Genomic DNA, 25,297 nt, shown 5'->3' with positions numbered 1-25,297 from the left:
AAATAATTTCCGTCGTCTGCATCATGATTACCTTCTCAGTTGCGCAACATAACTCCGTTGAGAGAGAGAGAGATATTTTCAATCCAGTTAAATGCTATATGACTCTCAAAATATACTATTTCTCCATTGATTAAAAATCATCAAACTAATGCTCCGTTCTCACGTCTCAGAGATTGCTGCTCCTTTCTCTGGCCCTGTAGACCTGATCCAATATCCCACATACTGTACTGTGATTGCTTACCCTACTGATCTGGACACCATAAGATTTCGACTCATGAACAAATTCTACAGGTTAGTCCTCATACAATATGTAATTTTTGGAATTATTTCCATTCAACTCAGTTCAGACTTGTTTTAATGACTGTATGATACTCCTCTGTTGGTCCACAGGCGCCTCTCAGCATTAATTTGGGATATCAGATACATTGCACACAACGCCCGCACTTTCAACGAGCCAAGGAGCAAGATTGCTCATTCTGCAAAAATCATTACCAATGTCCTCCAGAAATTTGTCAAGTAGGATTATGACTTTCCTTTTATTGTTAAATTTTTTTTATTCTCTGACTATGGACAATTTGCAAATTAAAAGTGGCTTCTGACAAAGGATCATTTGCAAATTGAAAGTGGCTTTTTCCTCCTTTCTGCAGTGATCCAAGCTGCACAGACATCATGGAGATTTATAGTGTTATTGAAGAAATGGATGAGGATGATGAGGTACATAAAATACTACCTTTGACTGTTATACATGTCTGCCAGTTTCCAGGAATATTACTGTCATGTATCCTTTAATTATCTTGAAATATATAATATACAAATATGTGTACAGAATCATAATTTTAATGATTAGACTCGTATGTGGTAGAATATTTTTTTTTTTTCGTTTTTAATGTAAATTGTACCATAGCTAGACTTTCATTGATTTGTACTAATTTTTACAACATTGAATACATTTGAAAGAAAAATAAAAGGTTTGTGTGTAGGTTGAAATCCCATTTGTATCGTTGGCCCCCATAAATGAAATTATTTTGTAGTACAGTAAAGAAAAGCTGTTGGGGTTCACTCTTATGTTGAGAACTATTTTTTCCCCCACAGGAAGCAGATACAGAGGCACCAGGAACTTCCTCTGGACACAGGCTGCGTCAGGTAAACATCATTACTAGAGTCATCACTTGAAACAGTTTAATAGTTATTTTACTCTTTAGGAATATAAATGTGGATAGCGGGAAATATGGGAAGTCTGTGGTGAGAACTTCTGTTAATGACGGGAAAATGTTCTTCTCTCCTTCTCCGCTATTTACAGCGCTCTGTGGAGGTTCTGCCTGACAGAGATGCTTGGAAAGAGCAGTGCAAAAATCTGCTCAACTACATATTTGAGTGTGAGGACTCTGAGCCATTCAGACAGCCCGTGGATCCTGAGAACTATCCTGTGAGTAAATACTGCATCATAATGCTAAAATCGAAATACTGCAGAAGTTTCTTAGGTTCTGGTTTAATTCTAAACTGATTTCTTAATATCGCCAGGACTACCATGACATCATTGACACACCTATGGACTTTGGCACTGTGAAAAGGACCTTAGGGGAAGAACGCTATGAAAATCCTATAGAGCTTTGCAAAGACACGCGGTTAATATTTGCAAATGCTAAAGCCTACACACCCAATAAACGTTCTAAGGTAGGAAGGATGTTGTTGAAACTAGGATTATTAGAATCTAGTTGAAGTGATGTGAATAAGGTTTCCATGTGAGCTTTAAATTTTCTTTTTTAGGATGCTTGCCAGACTCATCATTTTTTCTTCTAGATTTACAGCATGACCTTGCGACTCTCTGCCTTCTTTGAAGAGCAAATCCGAACAATCACATCAGATTACAAAACAGCAGTGAAGAGCAGTGCCAGGCTCCGTCGTAGCCAACGGTTCAAAAAGAAAACACAGCACGATCCGTCCAGCACCACAACAAGGTGTGCTTGTTTTCCAGTTTTGTGTCGATCATGTGTAGTGGTGTGTCAAAACAATGAAATGGCATTCATGTATGAATAGCACCGCTTTGTTTGAAAAGAAGTACCCAAGTGACTCAGCTAATGCGCACACTTGGGGGGGAGTTTACACTCGCTGGACACTTCATGATATCCTATACAAGCACTATATCAAACAACTACTGTTACAAAGAGCTGTTTTTTTTTTTTTAAATCTGTTTTAGTTTTTAATGGTCTAGAACTGAATTACACATTTTGAGGGAATTAGTTGAGGTTAAAATGCTGAGAGAGACCTCTGTATGATGCAGCAATATAACTGTTATATTAATACCTCTCTTACAGCATCACTCAGAACTAAGCAGCATCTTTGCAAAGGCAGAATTTAGATAACAGCTCCATCTAAAAATGGTCCTGGGAGAGATTATGCAATTAATGCTTAAATATTTTATTTATGAATCAATGTCTGATGACAAGTTGTCTCTTACCTTCTTCAGTCAAAAGAGGGATTCTGTCAAAACTCAGGGAAAAGTGAAGTCCATTTCCTGGACCAAATCTACCTCAGCCATAACCTCACTTCCTGAGCGGGCCAGGAGGACTCGAAGAAGCAGCACCTGTCACAGCTCCTCAGAAGATGACTCTGCTTCCAAAGATGCTTCATCAACAGCAGGTGCCAAAGAAATGTTGTTTCCTCATATTGTAGATTGCTAAGCACATTAGTTGCTTCACTGTTTTGCAATGTTTAGATATTCAGATGGTTCCAAATCCCCCTTGCCCCCCCCCCCCTACTAATTAACCATTGGAGTCATCTCAGAGCTAAGAAGTGTGAAGTTTTAAACTCGCAATAGTTTACATTTTTTAGGGTTCGAGTGTGTGTCATACTGTCATTGTAAGGATTTGTTTTCCTTTTTTTTTTCCGACAGAGTCTGACAGTGAAGTCAGCGAGTCAGAGGAGGAGAAGCGTCCAGGTTCCTCCAAACATCATCAAGGAAAACAGAAGTCTCGAGTTACAAGAGGCAGCTCGTCCATGCAGCGTAAAAAAGGTCAGTTATGCCAAATTTTTCTCTTGTTGTGGAATCAGGGAAATTTATTTATTCAACAAGTTAGTACTTAATGCTTTGCACATGAATGGAAATATTGTTTGCTAGTTGCTGAGAGTGACAGTGATGAGAAGGAGGTTGAAGAAGAGGACGAAGAGCCATTTGACAGTGAAGGTGAAGGGCAAGAGAATGGAGAAATATCTTCCCATTCTTCAGGTCGTTGCTATCACAGTAGGGCAGCAAAGAGCAGGAGCACACGAGTGACCAGAAATCCTGCTGCAACGGATAGAAAAAAGACAGGTAAGGTTTATCCATCCTTTTATGATGCACCAAGCATTATGGTTGTCCATTATTGTGTATTGTGTATGCAGAGGGAAGAGCGGAGATAAACGGTCTCTCCAGCCGGTCCTCTCGCAGGGAGAGACGTCACCTCCAGGACTCTGACAGAGCTTCTTCCCAGGGTTCTGATGGAAAAGAGGACGACGAAATAACTATCCGCAGATCACTCAAGAGGAAAACAGCAAGGGCAGCTGTCAACAAGATAAAACTCCTTGAAGCATCAAATGAGGATTATGAAGAGGAGGAAGAGGAGGAGGAAGAGCCGATAAGAAGCCGGCTGCGTAACATTTCCCGCACCACAGTGCTAAAGAGCAGCTCTGATTCGGACGGAGAACAGCAGGGTGGGAAGCTATCTTTTTTTTATGTGCTGACAGCCCTTACAGGCATTGTTGTAGGCTCATTAAGTCACGTTCCTACAAAAGCAGTTATAGATCAGTAGGGGCCGATTGATGGATTTCTTTTTTTTTTAGGCCGATTCAGATATTTGGCAGAAATAAAATCTGATTAACTGTTCAATTAATTATAATAAATAATAATAATAATAAATACATGATGAATAGAAATAACTTATTTCTGGGTCCCCTAACGCACTTGACGAACAGGCAGAACATTTTACTGTTCAACAATACTTTGTCTGTTAGAATTTGTTTAACTTTATCACAGAGAGGAATTTTCAAGTCCAAAAACGTGCAAAAAAGCATTAACTGGTGACTTTATCTTTAGATTCAGGCCATAGATGTATGCTGGCTGTGAGCAACACACACTAATGTCTGACACTGTTACTCCATAACAACACACACAATAAGTTGCTGTTACAACCTGTGTCACATTATAGTATTTTCTTACAAAAGAATAAGAGTGACATGGTATGATGGTGGCCCAAGACGGACAATAATGTTAATCCTTTTAACTTTTTGGGCCCGCACTCTATAAACCCCCTTCCCTTTGTGTTCATATTGTTCCTCTTTAAATGTGCTAACACGCTGCTAATGCAGTGATGAACAGTCATTCTTTCTACTCTCAAATATTTTTTTCATTTATGTTATTCCTGCAGTTACTGACTGGCTTTTAAGCTGGTTGCTAATACTTTGGAAGGTTGGTATCACTACACCGATGGTACTGTTAACATAAACAGACAGCGAGTAAACGATAAGGTAGCACAACTTAAGTAATGCAATGGAAATGAAAAGTGTGGCCCATGCAATGAAACATGCGACGTCATGACACATGGCAAAGAGAGTTAAACTGAAATGGTAGATGTTGATTTTATAGTTTTTTTCACAACGTTGTTAGAAACTTACCTGTTGGAAAGATCCCCTCAGCCCAGTCCTGTAATGTTGCCTGAAATTTACTCCTTGATTAAATGGAATCAGAGCTCCATGTAGTAGACAAACGGCACATGGCCATCATTTTTCTCGACTCAGACACTGAACAGCGTTTACTGTTTTATTCGAAATAAAAAATAAATTGGTGTTAATTTTACAAAATTCTGGCCTACGTTGATTATTTTGAAAATTGGCCAACGAATCAAATGTGTGGGTCCTACAGATCAGTTCATCTCACCTGGGCACTGTTTTAATCTCTCAACCTTTCATTACAATCTTCTTGTTCAGTGATTGGCCGCTCAACGACTGTAGCATAGTACAAATTTTGCTGTACCACTTTGGTGAAAATATTGCTTGACAAAGCTTATTAATGCCAAATTTTAAATCTGATTCTTTTGCTATAGCGTCTGCAAATACAAAGGAATTGTCTGAAGAATCCCAGGATGATGAAAATGGCAATGGCAGCAGCTCTTCAAGCTTCTCTCCTAATAAACAGAACGGACATCCAAGAATGTCAACCAACACAAAGGGCAAAGGTGTGGTGTTTGATCTTCATATTTGAAAATCTAGAAATCATGTTTAATCAAATCACTCCTTCCCCTGCAGGAGCTTTGACTTGTGTGAACGGGCATGGCCCAAAAGATAAGTCTGACAGTAGCTCTGAGCAGGAGGAGGAAGCTGCAGATGTGAGTTCTGAAGATGTGGAGGAGGAAGATGATGATCAGGCAGCTGTGCGTCAGAAGCCTAGTAGAAACTCAGCCCGAAAGAGTAGGATTACCAGTGAGGAAGAGGCAGCAAAGGGGGTGGAAGAGCACACTAAACGAAGGACCACCCGACGCAAAGTTCCTATAAACTCAGATGATGACTATCCCCAGCGACAGCCACACCAAAATGGAAGAATTAAGGAGGAATCTCCCTTGAATGACTCTCAAAAGAGTAAAGTGTCTATGTCTAAAAGCCAAGATCAACAAAAACCTGCCTCAGTTCATAAACCAGATGCCAGTGATTCCAAGGTGCTCAGTCATACCCCGAAGAAATACTACAAAAAAAGATTGAAAAAAAATGAACATGGTGAAGCTGAAAGCAGTCACTCCAGTGATAACTTAGAGAGCAAGGACAGGAAGCCTGCAAGAAACAACAGCAAATCAAAACGACCTCGGAATGGCACTTCTGCTTCTGAGAGTTCTGAGCAGGAATTTAAACCCAAGAAGTCGAGGAGGAAACATCCCACTGGCTCATCGGACGAAGAGTCGGATGATTCGGACAATGCGTCCAACAAGCGGCTTAACCTCAGAGTGTTGCCTAAAAAGAAATACATAAGCGATAGTTCAGCTTCTGAGGAAGACTCTGCAAGCCAGAGCAACTTGAGAAATGGAAACAAATCGGGTTCAGTCCCGAGCGAGGACCGCTTTAATAAGAGCGTGTCGAAGAAAACCTCTCGGAATGGAAGCAGGATACAAACGTCTTCCAAGAGAAAACGAATTTACACCTCAGGATCTGAAGAAGAGAAACAGACGGTGGCCAAGAACAACAAGAATGGCAAGCGTCCCAAACTGGAATCTAAACAAGACAAGGAAGAGGATGCCTTTTCCCAGTCGAATTCCAGTGAGGAGGAAGATTATGTCGGCCACTCACGGAGAGGGAAAAACAAGAAGCGTCCTAAATTTGAATCAAAACAAAACAAGGACGAGGATGCCTTTTCCCAGTCAAATTCCAGTGAGGAGGAAGATCGTGTCGGCCATTCACGGAGAGGGAAGAACGAGAGGCAGCCCAAACACAGAACGCGGAAAGAAAGCTGCAGCACTAATCACATTTCAGACTCTGAAAGCGAGCAGTTCTCCACAGCCTGCGAAAACTCTTCTGCCAGCTCAGGTTCCCACAGCAGTCCAAAGAGGAGGAGTCCAAGACGGGCCAGGCATGGTAAAAGGACTGCCGGTCGCCAGTTAAGGCAGCGCCGACCACAAGTTGTCTCGGAGGAAGAAGACAGTGACGAGTCGTACAGCAAACCACAGAAAAAGAGCCGCGTGAACACCCGCAACCGGGGAAAGCGGACTGTCCTTTATCACGACAGTGAGTGAAGGCTGAAGAGGGATGACAACTGGAGACTGTAAAGACAATGTTATGGTAGCAGCACTGGTTTCCTCAAAAAATGCTGTGAAATTTATTTCAGGGATATTTATATTTTCTATGAAAAACACATTTATAGATGTAATAGAAATTCAAGCATTTGACTTGCTGGTCTTCACGAGGATACAGATCAAAACGCCATCTGCCAATACTGCTTGTTGTGATTGTGGCCAGCAGAGTAACATTGTGAGGAATCTTGGGTGCTATCTAATATACCTCTGTTAAATCTAAGCATATTGCTGGCTTGCACTAAGAAACACTGTAAGGAGGTATTTCATACACTAGTTTTGCATTAGAAACTCAGGGGTCAACTAAGTTTACTGTAGTCTCAGACATGCCGTTGTTGTTCTATTTTTTATTTTTATTTTATTTTTTTGAGCTATCAAATGGACAAGAAACAATTCCAGGTGGGCAAATGTCTAAGCACATGCAACTGAGGCAAAACCAATTCACATTGTCACTTAAGACTACAGCACTCCTTTGTAAATCCATAATACACATAATTGTTTTGACTATGAGTTATGAGCCAAATGAATGAAATGTTTCTGCATTCAGTTTTTTCCTTTAGATTTGTGTTGTACTCGTAAATAGGTGTTGTGATGGAGAATGAATGAATTGGCCATTAGTCAGTAGCATGTTTATTTAAAAAATATTTTTACATTTTGCTTTGAGCTTTGTCTTGCCGTATGTCACAAATTGGTACCTTTTTTGCCAAGTGCAAGCAACCAGCTGTACTTACTGCAAAATACTGTGATTTCTCATATTGGGAAGACATTTAATTGTCCTGTGTTATTTTCAGTGTTAAATTCTTTTTCAGCGTTGACTAAAACATGGTTTAGTTTGGCTTATGCGGGATTCCCTGAATGCAGTTGCTTTGACATTTTGTTCAGTGATTTTTGTACTACACCCTCAATAAACAGATTTCAATGGGAAATCAAATAACACAATGTGGTTTTGGGAGGCAAGCAGACTTATTCTCAGTAATGAAGATGTCAAGCTGTTAACGGGGTACTATACACTTATAGTTGCAAATGCGGAAACTGTTCCCACTCATCAAACGCCATAGGACGGTCATTATTTTTATTTAGCCTTTATCCAGGTAAGGCAATTGACAACATATTCTAATTTGCAACGCCGACCTGGCAGCTGAGCAGACAATAGTAAATCAAAATAAAACCAAATATAAATTAATGGACAACAAACTACTGTGCTATAGCGACATAATACAGCAGATGAAGTCTTAGCACATTGTGAATAAATGTTTTTAAGACTGGTGCAGCAATACAGCAGATGAAGTCTTAGCACGTTGTGAATAAATGTTTTTAAGACTGGTGCAGCGATCAAGTACAGTATCCTATGCAAACTTAAAATTACGTGTGCTATAGCGACATAATACAGCAGATGAAGTCTTAGCACATTGTGAATAAATGTTTTTAAGACTGGTGCAGCGATCAAGTACAGTATCCTATGCAAACTTAAAATTACGTTTGCATGTGTCAGAAGGAAACATGCGTGTCTTGTGGTAAAATTGAAAGCTAAAATGCCTAAATGATGGTGATGTTACGGTTGTGCCGAGTCTTCGAGGCGTGTGCCGCGTAATGGAGAGGGCGTGTCCGCATTTTGAGGAGGAGCCGGAAGTTATGACGTCTGAAGCCTCCCTGCCCGGCTGTACCAGGTGACCGATTAGGGAAGTGCTTCAGTTTGCCACGAGATTTGACAGTAACGTAACAGCACGCCCCGTTCAAAATGTGTATGTGTGTAGTCGTGTAGTTTTTTAATAGTGTTGCGGTCAGCTCAGCATTTGGACAAAAATTGTGTAGTTTGTGTAGGCTACTAGTTTGGATATAGCTTGGGCAGTAGATGGCGGCAGCGTCACCAGGATATAACCCGGCATCCTAGTGTAATAGCCCAGCCGTTGGTGCACTCAGACTCACAACTATGTTGGTCACCTGAGTTCGAACCGCAAACAACACCGTGCCGTATAAGTAACTGTTATTTAGGCTGATCAATTACATTTGTTTATTAAAAACGGCATTTCCCACAATTTCTTCTTTTATTCGAAGGGAATGTATTTCTTGTCTTCCAAGAAAGTAAGATAAAATAAAACCTCACTCAGAGAGGAAAAATTACTGTACACCAATTGATATAATTTCCCTCTTGAATGAATCACTTGGAAAAAAAGAAAAGATAAACTGTTATTTCTAAATAAGCACTTTCAAAATCCTCTTAAGCCCATGCCATTTTCCCAAAGTGACAGAAAAACATTATGCGACCTGCCATACCAGTGTTGAGGAACATTTAAAGCACACAGAATACGTTCAAAAATAATATATTTCACACATTATGTTGGGAAATTACTTGCACAAACATTGTTTTGTAATACGTAATTCACGAGAGCCAAAAAGACGCAAGAATGCAACGCAGAACATACTGTATGTGGTAAAAAATACAGCTGCCTGTGATTATGCTTATGGCCAGCAGGTGGTTTTGTGCGCAATGAAGCATCAAGAAATGAACCATTACTCGAAGCAATGGCTGAAGTGTTACAATGCTTCTTTGTCGCCATCACTACTAAATACAAAAGTTACCAATTATCCAATTAATTTACTACAAATTCAAATTGATACATCTAATAGTTGGATACATTTTGACAACTTTGTCTCGACCCCAAGTGTTCCTCTTGAAGCGTCGCATATGAATGACGACACCACGTTTTGGTTGACGCACTTTCGTCGCAATTTGGTTCTTGCATTAAATATATATAATTTCGTTACCTGGATGGAACATTAAAGGTCACAACACGTCAAGAGGCATGTATGACTCCTCTCAATATTTGTAAATGATAATATATCTATATTATGAATTTAATGAAAGTGCGCGTTTTAACACATTTGTATGGCGTCAAGTGAGCAGCATGTCATTGTGTTTATTGATATGTCCGCCGGTAATATCGCATGTGACAGTCTGCCCTTTCTGCTGATAATTATAAAATTTTAGGTTATATCGATTCTTATTAGGCATATTGTTAACGTCACACGACTTCGCTGAATTCGCCTGACTTTTTCAGCTGAAGCTAGGGCTAGCATGTCCTTTGTTGGTCTCAGTCTGCACAAGAAGAAGCATCAGTAACGGCAGTTCAACAACAGGGCAGACGACTATGTCGGCCAGTAAAAGTTTGCTTTATTGTGTGAAGCACCGAGGTCTGTGGACGTATTTTCGCAAGAATGTCACAACATGGTCACCTGTTGGGGCAGCATTCAATGTCAAACCGCAGAAGAGACTGGAAATGTTTGAGAAAAATGTGGTGAGGTTTGTTTGGAATTTTATTATTATTATTATTACTGTTTCACGATAGGGAAAGCCATAATATGTATTCAAATGTGTGTACATGTTCAGGTTCTGAATGTAAATCAAGTAAGTAGTAAGTGCGTCACATCGTCAAAACACAATCATACACACTGTAAAAAAAATAGAATCGGAACATTTTACAGTTAAAAAGAAAAAACGAATTAAATTAAAAAAATAAAAATCATCTTTCTTACGGAAATGCATTTCTAAACAAACGTTTGTTGAACTGCTTTTTAAAAATGACCACTGAAGAGAGCCTTTAGCTCAAAAGCAAGTGCATTTCAAAATTTAGGTGCAACGGACTGAAGGGCTATTTCACTTAGTTTTGTATCTCTTGTGAGAGACATTAAGTAAAAGACAGCAGACCACAGTAACCCAACAAGAGAATAAAATGACACCAAAACCACCAGGTAAGGAGGAGCCTGACTATTGAGGACTCTGTAAGTGACTACAAAAAAAAAGGTCTGAATCAGGCAGCCGGTGCAAAGACTCGAGCTCGGTAGTGTTTTGGCTGAGCGTATGGGATCCAAACAAAAGCCTAGCATTCAGAAGTTGCTAATAAAGTTGTGTTGTGACAGGTAAAGATAAGATTGCAATAGTCTAGATGTGAGGAGACAAAGGCATAAATGATCTTTTATAATTCAGAATAAGATAGCATGGAAGTACAGCACTGTGAGTTTAGAAATATTTCTGGGGAAAAAACAGGAATGGGTTTGCTGTTTTACTATGTTCATCAATGATCATGTTGAAAGATTTGAAATACAGTGTGACTAATTATGGTTTTAATGTGTGATTGTAGGGTTTGTTTGGTGTAACAGAGCTGAGTTCTCCTGCTGGATTCCAGGTGGCCACAAAGACAGCTCTAAAGAACACACAGCTGCTGGTTGAAAAAGCATGTTCTTCTCCAGGGTTCGAGACTGTCACAGCTTTTGACCAACTCTCTGATGGTCTTTGTAAAGTGGCAGACCTGGTAAGTACAGCACCAAGTGCCATCTAGGTAGGGCTGGACGATATGTCCTTAAATTGAACGAAAATCAGATTTTAATCAATTTTTTTTTCTTTTCCCCTCATTCGCTTTTAGAAAAAGCAGATGACAATGATATTATTTTAAAGAGGTTGTCATTCCCTGCTTTATTTCTATTTTATTAATATACACTCACACACTGGCGGCACGGTGGACGACTGGTTAGAGCGGCAGCCTCACAGTTCTGAGGACTGGGGTTCAATCCCTGGCCCCGCCTGTTTGGAGTTTGCATGTTCTCCCCGTGCCTGTGTGGGTTTTCTCCGGGCACTCTGGTTTCCTCCCACATCCCAAAAACATGCATTAATTGGAGACTCTAAATTGCCCGTAGGTGTGAATGTGCGTGTGAATGGTTGTTTTTTTTGTATGTGCCCTGCGATTGGCTGGCAACCAGTTCAGGGTGTACCCCGCCTCCTGCCCGATGACAGCTGGGATGATAGGCGCCAGCACGCCCGCGACCCCAGTGAGGAGAAGCGGTTCAGAAAATGGATGGATGGATACACTCTCTCTCTCTCTCTCTCTCTCTCTCTCTCTCTCTCTCTCTCTCTCTCTCTCTCTCTCTCTCTCTCTCTCTCTCTCTCTCTCTCTCTCTCTCTCTCTCTCTCTCTCTCTCACACACACACACACACACACACAGAGAAAACTGCGCAATAAACTCACATTAATTACCCTAGCATTTTAGCACTTATAACTGTCATACTTGTGTGAAAAGAAGTTAACCTCTATAATAAAAATAAAACTACTCATCCTTTGATGATACGTGATGAACACAGTATTATGGAGTGGGAGGGTTAAAGCCTGTCAAGTGTAAGTTCAACACCGTATAGTAAAAACTGCATTCAATAAATGACACAATAAATAAAACTCACCATGAACTCGGAACTAATATACAGAGGGGTTTACTTCTTATTGTAGTGAGTTGAGTCTTTTTACGTTTATACTTTAAATTGATTGACAGCTATGTGCATCCCATTGTTCTTTTATTATCAGTCTGCTACCACTATGTCAAAGAAACTTCCATTTGTGATTCGATGGCTATCGTCCCACTGTTTGTGGTTGCGATCCCTTTTACATTAATGTGGTGGCATCACACACACAAAAAACAATGCAAAACATGCTTAATCAGTTATATACTCACGGTTGTCATGGAGTCTTACATGATGTTATGGATGATGCCAGTTGAAGCTCTGGATTTTTGTGAAACGTCATAGGTGTATTCACAAAAACAAAAGTGGTTGCATTCCAAATTGTATGACTACTAGAGGTTCTATTGTCCTAAAACAACTTCAGAGAGAGGTTCATTCAGTCCATTTAGTTTTCATGTCAAGCTTCAGAATCCCATTGTATACATTATTCAGTATACATTATCATTTTATGTGAGGCGAATCTGTCCCTCCATTTCCAGGCGGATTTTGTCAAAGTGGCACATCCTGATCCAGCGTACCGTGAGGCCGCAGAGAAGACGTGTATTGAGATCGGCACAGTCGTGGAGAAGTAAAAGAGTTGAACACAAACTCATTCCATCAGTATTTGTCAGTAAGCTGACTATGAAATCATGCTGGCTTCTATGTTGCAGTTTGAACACCAATGTGGAGCTATGTAAAAGTTTGAAGAATTTCCTGGACAGGCCTGACCTTGTGGCTCAGCTGGACCCAGATACAAGGTGCACCCTCCCAATGTCTATTAACTCATTTGCCCCTTGAAGTTGCACAATTCAGAATTGGAAAAATAAAACGTATGCATCTCAAGTCACACTAAACTTTAAGTTCAGTGAGTATCAAAGTGTTAACTCTGGTCTTGTTTTGCCTTTTCTTTGGCTTTTTGCAGCACTTTTTCCTAAAAAGACCAGCCACATCCAAGGGTATTTAACATTTGTATGGCAAAGAATGTTTAAATTTTTCTTAAAACATTTGACAACAGTTAAAAAAGTTTTATGATGGTGATAATTTGTCCTTGGAACAGATCTTCATTATTTCTTATGGGGAAAACAGCTTATTGTGTTCAGCCTGAGAGGATTTACTGTACTAAGAATGCTCTCATTATGATTGATTATGCAACCCTATGCATTTGTTCTCCATTGTTAGGATGTGCTTTTGGTGCATGTCCTAATTTAATTCACATATGTAATAATGAAACTTCCTGTCTTTTCAGAAGAGTTGCAGAGTTATTCATGTTTGACTTTGAAATCAGCGGGATTCATCTGGATGAGAAACTGGTGAGAGACTTGTTGCATGTGGAGAAATCATCCCCTCTGTCACTAGACAGACATGACGGAATTTACAGACATTCGTCTTTGTTTTCCCATTTTACAGAGGAAAGAGGCAGTTGCTCTCCATGTGAAGCTCTTGGATTTAAACAGCAAATTCCTGGTTGGCTCTCACATGCCGAACAGAATCGCCAGGTCTGCCATTCCCGAACATCTCCACTTGCACTTTGCCAGCACAGGAAGTTTTGTGGAAGTTGGAGGATTACATGCAGACTCACCGGATGATTTGGTATGTCCCCATAACTAGGACATTACTCTCATTGCTCCGCAGGTGGCGCCTTTGCATCATAGGTGTATCAATAAGTGCCCTTAAGTGCCTGTGGGAATGCATATCATGCATGTTTTTTCATTAAATTTTTCTTTTTCACAATGGATATATATTGTTGATACTAAACACAAAATACTTTTGAGTTAAACGTCTCCAGAAAGATTCTCGCAAAATCATACAGCATTGAAATTTATATTCTCTACAAGATTAATTTTAAATTGCTCGCTGTGAAAGATTGTGTTCTGCCTTCAAGGCACTATGCAGACACAATAAAAATACTATGCCATTAATCTGTCATATTCGCGTGCGCTAACATGAAATACCTAATCCTCTTGGGGATAGTCTTTTTTTTTAACTGCCTTTGATTATTATTTTTCATGTAATTCACACATCCACAGACATGTTCTAATGCACGGATCTTGTCTGATGTGCGTCTTGCGTCCCAGACGGACAAAAATGATCAGGGACACAAAAAGCATGATGAATCTGCGTCAACTGACGCACAATATTGCTTACATAGGTATGTGTGCAAGGCACGAATTATGCTGTCTCACATCGCATTTTGCGCATCAAAAAACATTGAAAAGCAAAATTGCAAATCAGGTTTACTGCGGAAGAAGGCAGTTGGCGTATGTGACACAACGCGCTTACGTTACCGATGCGTGGACGTGGAATGAAGCATTTTGATTGAAGCGCGGGAAGATAGCGGCTGCAAAATTTGACGGCAAATTGAAAAGAGAGAGAGAAAAAGGACATGGCAAAAGTGTGGTAGCATTTCATAGTGGAATGCAAAGTGAGCACCCGTTGTAACACGGACCTTTCTCTCCGCCGAGTATGACGCCACATCGCAGAACCTGAGAGAGAGAGGTGAAGTTAACATAGCACAAATCAGTGAGTTTAGCGCTAGACTTCTTTACTAACATAACGTTAGCACTGCGGGCCGCGGGGTGTCTTTTAATTATGAGTACCGTCGGTTGTGTGGCTTTTTAAAAAAATTTATGACCAGGACAGTATAACGCAACCATAATGGTACACACAGTGTGCTTTTTGCTCAGTATAGTCACTGTGTGACATATGGCCAATCTGATGATCTGTAAGTGGCAAAATTTTGAGTCAAGTAGGTGAAAAACGTGGCAAATTTGGCCAGAGAGGAAAAAGAGTAAAATGGATCATTATGTACCCAAACAGAGGAGGGTTTTGGTGAAGAGAGATGAAAGAAATATTTTTCTCTTGAGATTTCTTCATTTTCGTTTGAACAAATGAACATTTCCAAAACTTGTAGTAGTGCAAAGAATATTTCTTTTTTGTAGTTAGCTTGGCTAACCTCATAAATGCACAGCCATGAACCTAATGTCACAAAATGCTAAAATGCTAGCTGTTGAAGTGAAGATGGACAAAGGCTGTTAATGCTTTAAAAAAGCCTTTTATTCACAATGTGAATTTAAGAAGTAAAAACTGTTGGTTATATAAAATAGGAAACCAATTATTCGTACATTATTAAGTGAAATGTCTTATTTTCTCTTTTGTATTCAGAATTGCCTTTTAAAAATATAGTTTATCCAAATAATCGATTGTTTGATAGAATTTTTAGTAGGATACTCGAGTTCTAAAATATTGTACTGGAATAAAAATCTGCAATATAGGGGGACCGTGAAGGAAGAACTGCGATTGATCGGAGGATTTCTCTATCTGTTTTCATGACATGTGCATCCCGGGACTCACATAGTCTCAAGTGTAAAATGATATATGCTAATGGTTCCACTGCACATCATGCGCTAAGAGATAGAGAGTGAACAGCAGATGTTCTCAAATTATCTTCCAAAATGGGCCTCAGACCTGTGGCTCCCTTGTTCTCAAACCCAATCTTTATATGAAGTATGGAAAAATAGTTAAGATAGAAAATAAAATAAGACAATATATTAGTGTGGGGACATCGAGTCCGAGTGGACCATGTTCCACGCCTCCATTGCTGAGGCGGCCGACCGGAGCTGTGGCCGTAAGGTGTGAGTAAGCTTACCAATTTAACAATGCAGATAAGAACTGTGGAACGTTGAGTAGCGCTAAAGTTTTACAATGGAGGTTTAAACCAGAATATTTGGGGGAAAATAGTACAGTACAGTATAGTACAGTACGAGCCAGCGTAATGCATTGTCCAAGACCTCAGTGTACTACCTCACAAGAACTGTGTGATTAGTTTTTATTATGGGTTTTTGTGTCTTTTGGGGGTTAATGATTCCAAATGAAGGATCTGTGATAACAGTTTAATATAAATGGGGCTTAATTCCTTTTTAGGGTATTGAAAAAGTTATTTGTGTGTCCAGACTTATCTTAATAATGAATCCTGTCAATATTGAATACTTGCAGGTACGAGAAATCGCCTACAGAATTTACTTGTATCCAAATGCAGATCTGATGGAGTGTTTGGAGGAACTCCTGAGATGCAGACATAAGCTGGCCACACTGGTGGGATATGAGTCCTACGGCCACAGAGCCTTGAAGGGAACGATGGCAACAACACCAGGTTGAGTCATATCCCAGTATTATTACAAGGAGATATGATCACGAGTTAATGCCTGCTGGAAGAGCCTGACGTTTTTTAATGTAGAGAGTATGGGAAAAGCCTTACAGTAAAGTGTCATTCTTTGTAACTATCTGCACACGTACAAGCTTCACTAGTATTTTTGGTTTTGGTTATGATGATTGTGTGGTCATATTTGTGTGCTGCATTTATTTTTGCATATTGCAGAATCGGTGATGAGGTTTCTTCAGCTCTTAACAGACAAGTTGTCAGACAGGTACAGAAAACTATAGAAACATTGTATGAGTTGTGTCCCTCTGTTGAGAAATGCTCAACAGACACTTAATTAGAACACACAAATCAAACAAGAGAAAACATTATTTAAACAGTTTTTCAAATGATAATAATGTGCCATTTACATTGAGGCTATCAAAGACACATTCAACAAAAATATGTTATAGAAACAGCTCTCAGTAACTGCAGTCTACATCACTGCAAACCACAACTAGACTATAAAATTAATGTTTTTTTTGTCAGTTACTAAAGCTACAGATGTACATTATTGAGGCTGGTGAGTGTAAGTTTCCCAGCCCATTTATAGTCATCTGTTAGTTATGCGTTTGCCAACTTTGATCCAATTGTATCCTGTGTTCTCCATCCATCCATCCATTTTCTTCCACTTATCCGAGGTCTGTATTCTAATGGCCTTTAATTTGGGGTATTTTCTTCCCAATGTCACAGAACAGCAAAAGACTTTAAGATGATGAGCGACATGAAGAAAAAACTCAACCCTCGGAATTCTGTGGGTGACATTCTGTTTCCATCACTGCTCTATTTCATGTTAAAATACTTGTCATCTACAAGAACTCACGTTGTTTTGATACAGGAGCTCATGCCATGGGATCACCCCTTCCTCAGCGGAGTCTTGCGTGCTGAAAGGTTAGGAAACAAATCGTCATGTAAATTGTAACTCCCACTCAATTTTCTCAAGCTAATTGATATGATGAGAGTTTTCTATGTCTCTGCTTGGATGCCATTCTATTGTACTGTACAACCCCAATTCCAATGAAGTTGGGACGTTGTGTTAAACATAAATAAAAACAGAATACAATAATTTGCAAATCATGTTCACCTAGATTTAATTGAATACACTACAAAGACAAAATATTTAATGTTCAAACTGATAAACTTTATTATTTTTAGCAAATAATCATTAATTTAGAAGTTTATGGCTGCAACACGTTCCAAAAAAGCTGGGACAGGGTCATGTTTACCACTGTGTTACATCACCTTTTCTTTTAACAACATTCAATAAACGTTTGGGAACCGAGGACACTAATTGTTGAAGCTTTATAGGTGGAATTCTTTCCCATTCTTGCTTGATGTACAGCTTCAGCTGTTCAACAGTCCGGGGTCTGCGTTGTCGTATTTTACGCTTCATAATGCGCCACACATTTTCAATGGGAGTCAGGTCTGGACTGCCGGCAGGCCAGTCTAGTACCCACGTTCTTTTACTATGAAGCCACGCTGTTGTAACACGTGCAGAATGTGGTTTGGCATTGTCATGATGAAATAAGCAGGGACGTCCATGAAAAAGACGTTGCTTGGATGGCAGCATATGTTTCTCCAAAACCTGTTTGTAGCTTTCAGCATTAATGGTGCCTTCACAGATGTGTAAGTTACCCATGCCATTGGCACTAACACAGCCCCATAACAGCCCAGATGCTGGCTTTTGAACTTTGCGTCCATAACAGCCCAGATGGTTCTTTTCCTCTTTGGCCCGGAGGACACGACGTCCACAATTTCCAAAAACAATTTGAAATGTGGACTCGTCAGACCACAGAACACTTTTCCACTTCGCATCAGTACATCTTGGATGAGCTCGGGCCAAGAGAAGCCGGTGGCGTTTCTGGGCGTTGTTGATGAATGGCTTTTGCTTTGTATAGTAGAGTTTTAAGTTGCACTGAGGGATGTAGCGCCAAACTGTATTTACTGACATTGGATTTCTGAAGTGTTCCTGAGCCCATGTGGTGATATCCTTTTCACATTGTTGGTTTTTGATGCAGTGCCGCCTGAGGGATCGAAGGTCACGGGGATTCAATGTTGGTTTGCGCCCTTGCCGCTTGTATGCAGTGATTTCTCCAGATTCTCTGAAGCTTTTGATGATATTATGGACCGTTGATGATGAAATCCCTAAATTCCTTGCAGTTGTACGTTGAGGAACATTGTCCTTAAACTGTTTGACTATTTTCTCATGCACTTGTTCACAAAGAGGTGAACCTCGCCCCATCTTTGCTTGTGAATGACTGAGCAATTCAGGGAAGCTCCTTTTATACCCAATCATGGCACCCACCTGTTCCCAATTAGCCTGTTCACCTGTGGGATGTTCCAAACAGGTGTTTGATGAGCATTCCTCAACTTTCTCAGTCTTTTTTTGCCACCTATCCCAGCTTTTTTGGAACGTGTTGCAGCCATAAAATTCTAAGTTAATGATTATTTTCTAAAACAATTAAGCTTATCAGTTTGAAGATTAAATATCTTGTCTTTGTAGAGTATTCAATTAAATATAGGTTGAACATGATTTGCAAATAATTGTATTCTGTTTTTATTTGTTTAACTCAACGTCCCAAATTCATTGGTATTGGGGTTGTAGAATAAGTCAGTATAATGTTAATTTGATCCAGATTTAGCTGCAAATACATTGTTGCAAGTAAAGTTTACTGTCTTAGTGTAAAATACTATTCTTTTTATTTATGGCCTAAGTATTAGGGTTGGGCATCGTTTGAATTTGAGCAATTCAGGTCCCAATTCCAGTTCCTTATTTCAATTCCAGTTCCCAACGATTCTTGATTCCGATTCTTTTGGCCGATTGAAAAGGTTTGCATGGTTTAAATAAAGGGTGTCCAAATTATGAACATCCATTTTCTTAGCAGCCGGCAGCATAGACTAAAATGAACATTTGACTCGGGGTTCTTTATAACCAGTATCACTAGCAAACCTATCAACTAAAAGGCAATGTGTGTGGAACTAACCCAATTGACTTAATATTCATTAATTAATGTTTCAGCTAAAAGTTAGATATAGCATTAAAATTATTTGGGACTGTTTTATCACGTCAAATGGTTTATATGTGCAAGTTTTAACTTGAATTCCTGTTTTAAGCTTGTAGCCTTTTATTTTGAAGGGTACACACCGGAACTCAGCATTTTGGCACGAAAAGTAACTCCTCGCGGCACCACTGATTTTTTTATTCATGGATGGAACCAAATGCTATAAAACGTTGATTCTTTTCCTTACCCACTGATGAGGCACAAGGTTAGTGTTTGTGATACTGTGAGACGTTTGTGAATTTTGTCCCAAATCATTGTGATGTAAAGTTGCCCCGGTAAAGTTTTAGCTAAATCTTAGGCTTTTTTTTTCTGTCATCGGCTCTTACCTTGGTTTGAAGACTAAAATAAATGCTAAAAAACATCAGTGCAAAAGTCCAACCAACCGTTTACCTTGTTAGCTGTCTCAATGTTGGCATAGAAGTATTTTATTGTTTCACTCACCCAATTGACTGAGAGTTGACTTCACTGAAGCTCCGCGCGATGTAGGCTGAGGCTTGGAGCCCGTCAGACACTACAGATCGTGAAAGCCTCCTTTGCACAATATGATCTTATTCCAAGTGTTACACTGAGGCGACTGGTCATTAATTTTAACAAAGTTAAGACACACTTTTGTTCGCCGCTACCACCGTTGGGCACAAGCACAAACCTGTCTTCATGTGCATTCTTCTTCGTTGGTTTTTGCCACTTCTTCGGGCTCGGCAGACTAGGCATCGAAACTGGGAACCGAAATTTTGAAATTTGAACGATTCCGGGAGAACCGGAACGTTAGTCCTAGTTCCAATCGGTTCTCGATGCCCAACCCTCCTAAGTATGTAGTAATAGTGGAAGCAACGAAGGGAAGCGTGCCAAAATACACTGGACCTTATAAAGTACAGTGAAATGTATTGGGCCCCCTTCTCAAATTGTTATATTTTTGCATAGTTTCCCAATTTAATGTTTAAGATCATCAAACAATGTAAATATCTGACAAATATAACCCAAGTGAACTTAAAATGCTGTTTTTTTTAAATGATTTCATTTATTAAGGAAATTAAAAACTATTAAAAGTTACCTGTCCCTGTGTGAAAAAGTAATTACCCTTCTTGTTAAATCATGAATTTATTGTGGGTAATCACAATCTTTGGTTAATTTTCACTGATCACAACCAAGCCTGATTACCTCCAGACCTGTTCAATCAAGATAACACTTAAACAGAATCTGTGCCAACAAAGTCAAGTCTAAAAAATCTGGAACAAAATGACACGAGTGGAGAAATAAAGTAATTGACATGTATCAGTCTGGAAAGGGTTACAAAACCCATTTCTAAAGCTTTAGGATTCCAGCGAACCACAGGGAGAGACATTATCCTCACATGGAGAAAACATGGAACAGTGGTGATCCTTCCCAGTAGTGGCCAGCCTACAAAGATTACCCCAAGAGAACAGCAATTACTCATCCAGGAGGCCACAAAGGAACTCAGGACAACTTCTAAAGAACTGCTAAGTTCTTTAGAAGTTCTCAGTTAAGGTCTGTGTTCATTAAAGAAGTTCTCAGTTAAGGTCTCAGTTAAGGTCTGTGTAAAAAGTTCTCAGTTAAGGTCTGTGTTCATTATACAACAATAAGGAAGAGAGAGAAAAATGCCATCCATAGCCGAGTTCCAAGGCCAAAACCATTGCTGAAGAACATAATTTTTTTTTGCGCAAAAGTAAAACATTTTAATGATTCCCAGGACTTTTTGAAGAATATTATATGGACTGAGAAGATGATAGTTGAGCTTTTTTGAAGGTGTGTATCTCGTTACATCTAGCGTAAATGTAGCACAGCCTTTCAGAAAAAGAACGTCATACCAGTAGTCAAACATGGTGGTGGTAGTGTGATGGTCTTGGGCTGCTTCGTCCTTCAGGACCTTGACAACTTGCTGTGATTGATAGAACCATGAATTCTGCTCTTTAACAGAAAATCCTCAAGGTGAATGTTCTGCGATGTGAGAGAGATGTGAAAGATTCACTGTCAGTTGTAGAAAACGCTGCTTGCTGCTGAGGATGGCCCAACCAGTTAGGTTTAGTGGGCCATTACTTTTTCACACAGGGCCAGGTAACTTTGAATTGGTTTTTTTTTTCTTAATAAATGAAATCACCATTTAAAAACAGAATTTTTAAGTTCACTTGGGTTATATTTGTCTGATATTTACATTTGTTTGATGATTGTAAATGTTAAAGTGGGGAAACTATGCAAAAATATAAGAATTTGAGAAGGGGGCCATTACTTTTTGACGGCACTTTATTTCTCACAAACTGGGAATAAAATGTTTTTCCTTGAATTCTCCCAAGTACATGAGTTCAGGTTATTTCTTTTCAAATAATTGTTATATCATAGTTAGGCCTGAAAAGCAGCATCATTCAGTTTGGATCCAGCCCTGGTCATTTTTGTAGTTTTAGAGCTGTTCTCCATCCTTTTATGTACAATCCTCTGTTGTTAATGACTTATCGTTTTTCTCCAGCACTCATCAGCAATATCACATTGAGAGAGAGTCTTGATAAAATTATTGCAGAAATTGTTGATCCTTTATGTGCACTTTGGATGGAAGTTAACAGGAAGTTGTTTGTGTCTTCTCAGTGCCATTATTTAATGGGGGAGAAATCTGGTCATCCCCTGTACATGGTTTTGGACCATGCTGTTTAGAAGGAAAAGTCTTAAAAATCTAGGTTCAGTTAAACTGGAAATATTTCCCCAGAGTTTACTTTTATTTTCCACCACACAGAAGCTTTTGTTACTACTTATTTCATTCGATCAGTGATGTTTTGAAGATGACAATTTTCAAGAACACACACAAAAACAAAATCTGTTCATAGATTAATTTATCTATTGTGCTTTCTTGGGAACGTGAATTTTGCATAATGGCTCATAGACAAACACGCTTTCCACTTCATTAACTACAGCAATGCAGGAAGAGCTGTATTTAAAAAAGTTAATAAAATGTAGTTTCAACTGGCTCTGAAAGAGAGCTGCTTATTTATGAAAGTATTTTCTTATATGGTTAAGTGGATAAAGTCCTACCTCACCAAGACTAACATCTTAGGTTGGTGTCTTACTTCTCTTGTGTTTTTGGTCATGGTTCAGGTACAACACCGAACCCAGCCTGTACAGTCCCTACTTTTCTCTGGGCAACTGCATGGAGGGTTTGAACATCCTCTTCTCTCAGCTCTACGGTGTCTCCCTCATGTCTGAACACCCCAGTGCTGGAGAGGTGTGGAGCGACGATGTGCGCAAATTGGTATGCTGTTGGCCGCGTATTAATGACGTGTGCCTGATGTGTTAATGAACCGCAAGTTTGATGGTTTCATTTCCAGGCTGTGGTTCATGAAACAGAGGGATTACTTGGCTATATCTACTGTGACTTCTTCCAGCGGCAAGACAAACCTCATCAGGTGAGCATACACACACTCACAGTCTTTTTGTTTCTTCCTCTTCTCGTACTGTCATTAGCTCCATCACTATGGAACCCTTCCCCCCACCTCAGAATTCAATTGGTAGAGTCCTGTCTGAAAAATCCTAACGGCTAACGTCTTTTATGGCAAGTTGCTAACTAACAAATGGACATGCAATTTTATTTTTGTTCGAGGAATTTATTTTCACTATTTGTGGAGTCATGATTGTTCCCCCAACCCCACCCCACCAATCCCAGAATCCAAAAAAGTGGTGCAATTCCATTATTTTGCCCTGTCCATTGTTAAGATGATTTGGTGATTTGCTTCTTGAGCGTTGAGTGGAGTTCACTGGATGACAGAATAACAGAGATCAGAGGTCTTTAGTTTGTGGCCATTCAGTTTCATCCGGTGTCTTGTTCTTGACAGAGCACATACTGCGGATTACAGTACTCATAATTGCTGCTTGTTACAATGTGGTCTGACAAATGAACAAATTAAAACACGTTTTGCACTCTACTGAGTGCTGAGCTCTACTGAGTGCTAATCTAGGTTTTTTTTTTCTTTTTTTTTCTTTTTTTTAATTTGGAGTTGTCACATTATATTGGACTCTACAAACGGGGGATATTTACATTTTTGAGGGTTGTGGGTTATGGAAAAAATAAACAAAACGAGAAGCATGGTTGCCCTCATTCTTCATCCTCCACACAGGACTGTCACTTCACCATCCGGGGTGGTCGCTGGTGCCATGAAACAGGTCAGTACCAGCTGCCCGTCGTCGTGCTGATGTTGAGCCTGCCTCACCCCACAAGAAGTGCCCCCACCCTGCTCTCTCCCGGCATGATGGAGAATCTCTTCCACGAGATGGGCCACGCCATGCATTCAATGCTAGGACGCACTCGTTACCAGCACGTTACAGGTTTGCAGCCGCAGCATTAGAAACACGGGCATAATCGAGTAAGATCCAAAAGCTGTAGGAAAGATTCTTTGTTTAAAAAGTTTTGACTAACACAAAGAGGTATTATTTAAAGAGTATGTTTATTGTGATTGTAGTTTGCAGTGTACTACCTTTTATAGAGTGTTTCTAATATTCATCTCTGACTGCAGCAATCAAAACTGGTCATTGATGTCTTAGTAAAGGCACAATTTTAGATACAGCTCTGCTCTTGTACTACTACGTAATGAATGATGTGTTCAAACACTTTTTGGAGCTTTCTTGGTTACCCCCCCTTCTTTTTTCTATCCTCAAGGAACTAGATGTGCAACAGATTTCGCAGAAGTGCCCTCCATCCTCATGGAGTACTTTGCCGCAGACTATCGGGTCGTCAGCCAGTTTGCACGTCATTATGATACTGGACAGGTACACTTCGAATGTGTGCACAAAATGCAAGCGCTCAAAAGTGTTAAAAAAATATGTATGGACACATGCGTTCAATATATGATGAACTACGTTTCAATGTCTTGTCAGCCTCTTCCTGAGAGTATGGTGACTCGTCTCTTTGAGTCCAAGAAGGTGTGCGGTGCTGCAGACATCCAACTGCAGGTACCGCCAAACACACAAACCAACTATTAAATGTGAACCTATACTGTGGTTATTGTATTCAGTCAGTCAAAGCCACCTTACAAGCTGGTAGTGAACATCTTTTTAACATCTTTCTTTGGCTCCAACTGTAACATAGTGTATTTTGGGTTTGTAACAGACAAACATTCTTCTGTATTTCATAATGGTCCAATATTTTGTTTCTGGTTTTTATGTTAAGCATGTTCAAGCAGTGATGGTATCGATTGTCCCTGGGCAGATTTTCTATGCTGCACTGGACCAGATTTACCATGGAAAACCCCAAAATCACTCGACCACTGAAATCCTGAAGGAGATGCAACAGAAATTCTACGGCTTGCCTTACATTCCCAATACGGTACATTTTCATTTGTTATTGTGCTATTTGGTGCTAATTATTTCAAGTGCCGTAATCAGTTATTCAAGTTATTCACTCTATACGGAACGTCACGGGACGAAACCTGATAAACAGGTTAGCTGGCTTCCTGTGAATGCTACGCTAACGAGCATGACTAAGGTTTGTTGACATGATTCATTGAAGACGAACTTGCTGAAATTTAGTTTTCTTTATGGCTGGTGTCCTCGGGCAAAAGTTAAATACATCATTTAATTATACAAATATGATATGACATGGGTGGAACGGTGAGCGACTGGTTAGCACATCTGCCTCACAGTTCTGAGGACCAGGGTTCAAAACTGGCCTCTCCTGTGTCAAGTTTGCATGTTCTCCCCATGCCTCTGGTTTCCTCCCACATCTCAAAAACATGCATGGTAGGTTAATTGAAGACTCTAAATTGCCCATAGGTGTGAATGTGAGTGCGAATGGTTGTTTGTTTATATGTTCCCTGCAATTGGCTGGCGACCAGTTCATGGTGTACCCCGCCTCTCGCCCAGAGTCAGCTGGTATAGGCTCCAGCACGCCAGCGACCCTAGTGAGGATAAGCGGTACGGAAAATCGATGGATGAATGATATGACATATGTAAATGAACGAAACCTAAACAT

At 39.8% G+C, this 25,297-nt stretch overlaps 2 protein-coding genes across 3 annotated transcripts in view; both read left to right on the top strand.

Moving 5' to 3' along the window:
- Positions 1 to 7,764, top strand: part of brwd1 (bromodomain and WD repeat domain containing 1) — a 33,158-nt gene extending 25,394 nt beyond the window's left edge. For both annotated transcript variants that reach the window (XM_061681102.1, XM_061681101.1), the window contains exons 32-44: positions 171 to 291; positions 391 to 516; positions 648 to 714; positions 1,093 to 1,143; positions 1,301 to 1,426; positions 1,522 to 1,674; positions 1,801 to 1,958; positions 2,468 to 2,640; positions 2,894 to 3,013; positions 3,119 to 3,310; positions 3,382 to 3,690; positions 5,079 to 5,210; positions 5,281 to 7,764. In XM_061681102.1, the coding sequence (XP_061537086.1) occupies positions 171 to 291; positions 391 to 516; positions 648 to 714; positions 1,093 to 1,143; positions 1,301 to 1,426; positions 1,522 to 1,674; positions 1,801 to 1,958; positions 2,468 to 2,640; positions 2,894 to 3,013; positions 3,119 to 3,310; positions 3,382 to 3,690; positions 5,079 to 5,210; positions 5,281 to 6,752 (3,200 nt within the window). In that variant the 3' untranslated portion in view covers positions 6,753 to 7,764. The remainder of the gene's footprint in view (positions 1 to 170; positions 292 to 390; positions 517 to 647; positions 715 to 1,092; positions 1,144 to 1,300; positions 1,427 to 1,521; positions 1,675 to 1,800; positions 1,959 to 2,467; positions 2,641 to 2,893; positions 3,014 to 3,118; positions 3,311 to 3,381; positions 3,691 to 5,078; positions 5,211 to 5,280) is intronic.
- A 1,947-nt stretch (positions 7,765 to 9,711) lies between these two features.
- LOC133404737 (mitochondrial intermediate peptidase-like) overlaps positions 9,712 to 25,297 on the top strand; it is a 33,429-nt gene continuing 17,843 nt past the window's right edge. Inside the window, exons 1-16 of the mRNA XM_061680931.1 lie at positions 9,712 to 10,105; positions 10,949 to 11,119; positions 12,576 to 12,664; positions 12,747 to 12,833; positions 13,322 to 13,385; positions 13,483 to 13,665; positions 16,069 to 16,225; positions 16,451 to 16,499; positions 16,964 to 17,024; positions 17,109 to 17,161; positions 22,432 to 22,585; positions 22,662 to 22,739; positions 23,448 to 23,655; positions 23,987 to 24,096; positions 24,205 to 24,279; positions 24,536 to 24,652. Of these exons, the coding sequence (XP_061536915.1) occupies positions 9,959 to 10,105; positions 10,949 to 11,119; positions 12,576 to 12,664; positions 12,747 to 12,833; positions 13,322 to 13,385; positions 13,483 to 13,665; positions 16,069 to 16,225; positions 16,451 to 16,499; positions 16,964 to 17,024; positions 17,109 to 17,161; positions 22,432 to 22,585; positions 22,662 to 22,739; positions 23,448 to 23,655; positions 23,987 to 24,096; positions 24,205 to 24,279; positions 24,536 to 24,652 (1,803 nt within the window). The 5' untranslated portion in view covers positions 9,712 to 9,958. The remainder of the gene's footprint in view (positions 10,106 to 10,948; positions 11,120 to 12,575; positions 12,665 to 12,746; positions 12,834 to 13,321; positions 13,386 to 13,482; positions 13,666 to 16,068; positions 16,226 to 16,450; positions 16,500 to 16,963; positions 17,025 to 17,108; positions 17,162 to 22,431; positions 22,586 to 22,661; positions 22,740 to 23,447; positions 23,656 to 23,986; positions 24,097 to 24,204; positions 24,280 to 24,535; positions 24,653 to 25,297) is intronic.

This window comes from Phycodurus eques, chromosome 7 (assembly GCF_024500275.1).
Source record: "Phycodurus eques isolate BA_2022a chromosome 7, UOR_Pequ_1.1, whole genome shotgun sequence".
In the NCBI taxonomy this organism is placed as follows: domain Eukaryota; kingdom Metazoa; phylum Chordata; class Actinopteri; order Syngnathiformes; family Syngnathidae; genus Phycodurus; species Phycodurus eques.
Note: the sequence above shows the minus strand (reverse complement) of the source record. Positions and strands in the feature narration are given on the sequence as shown.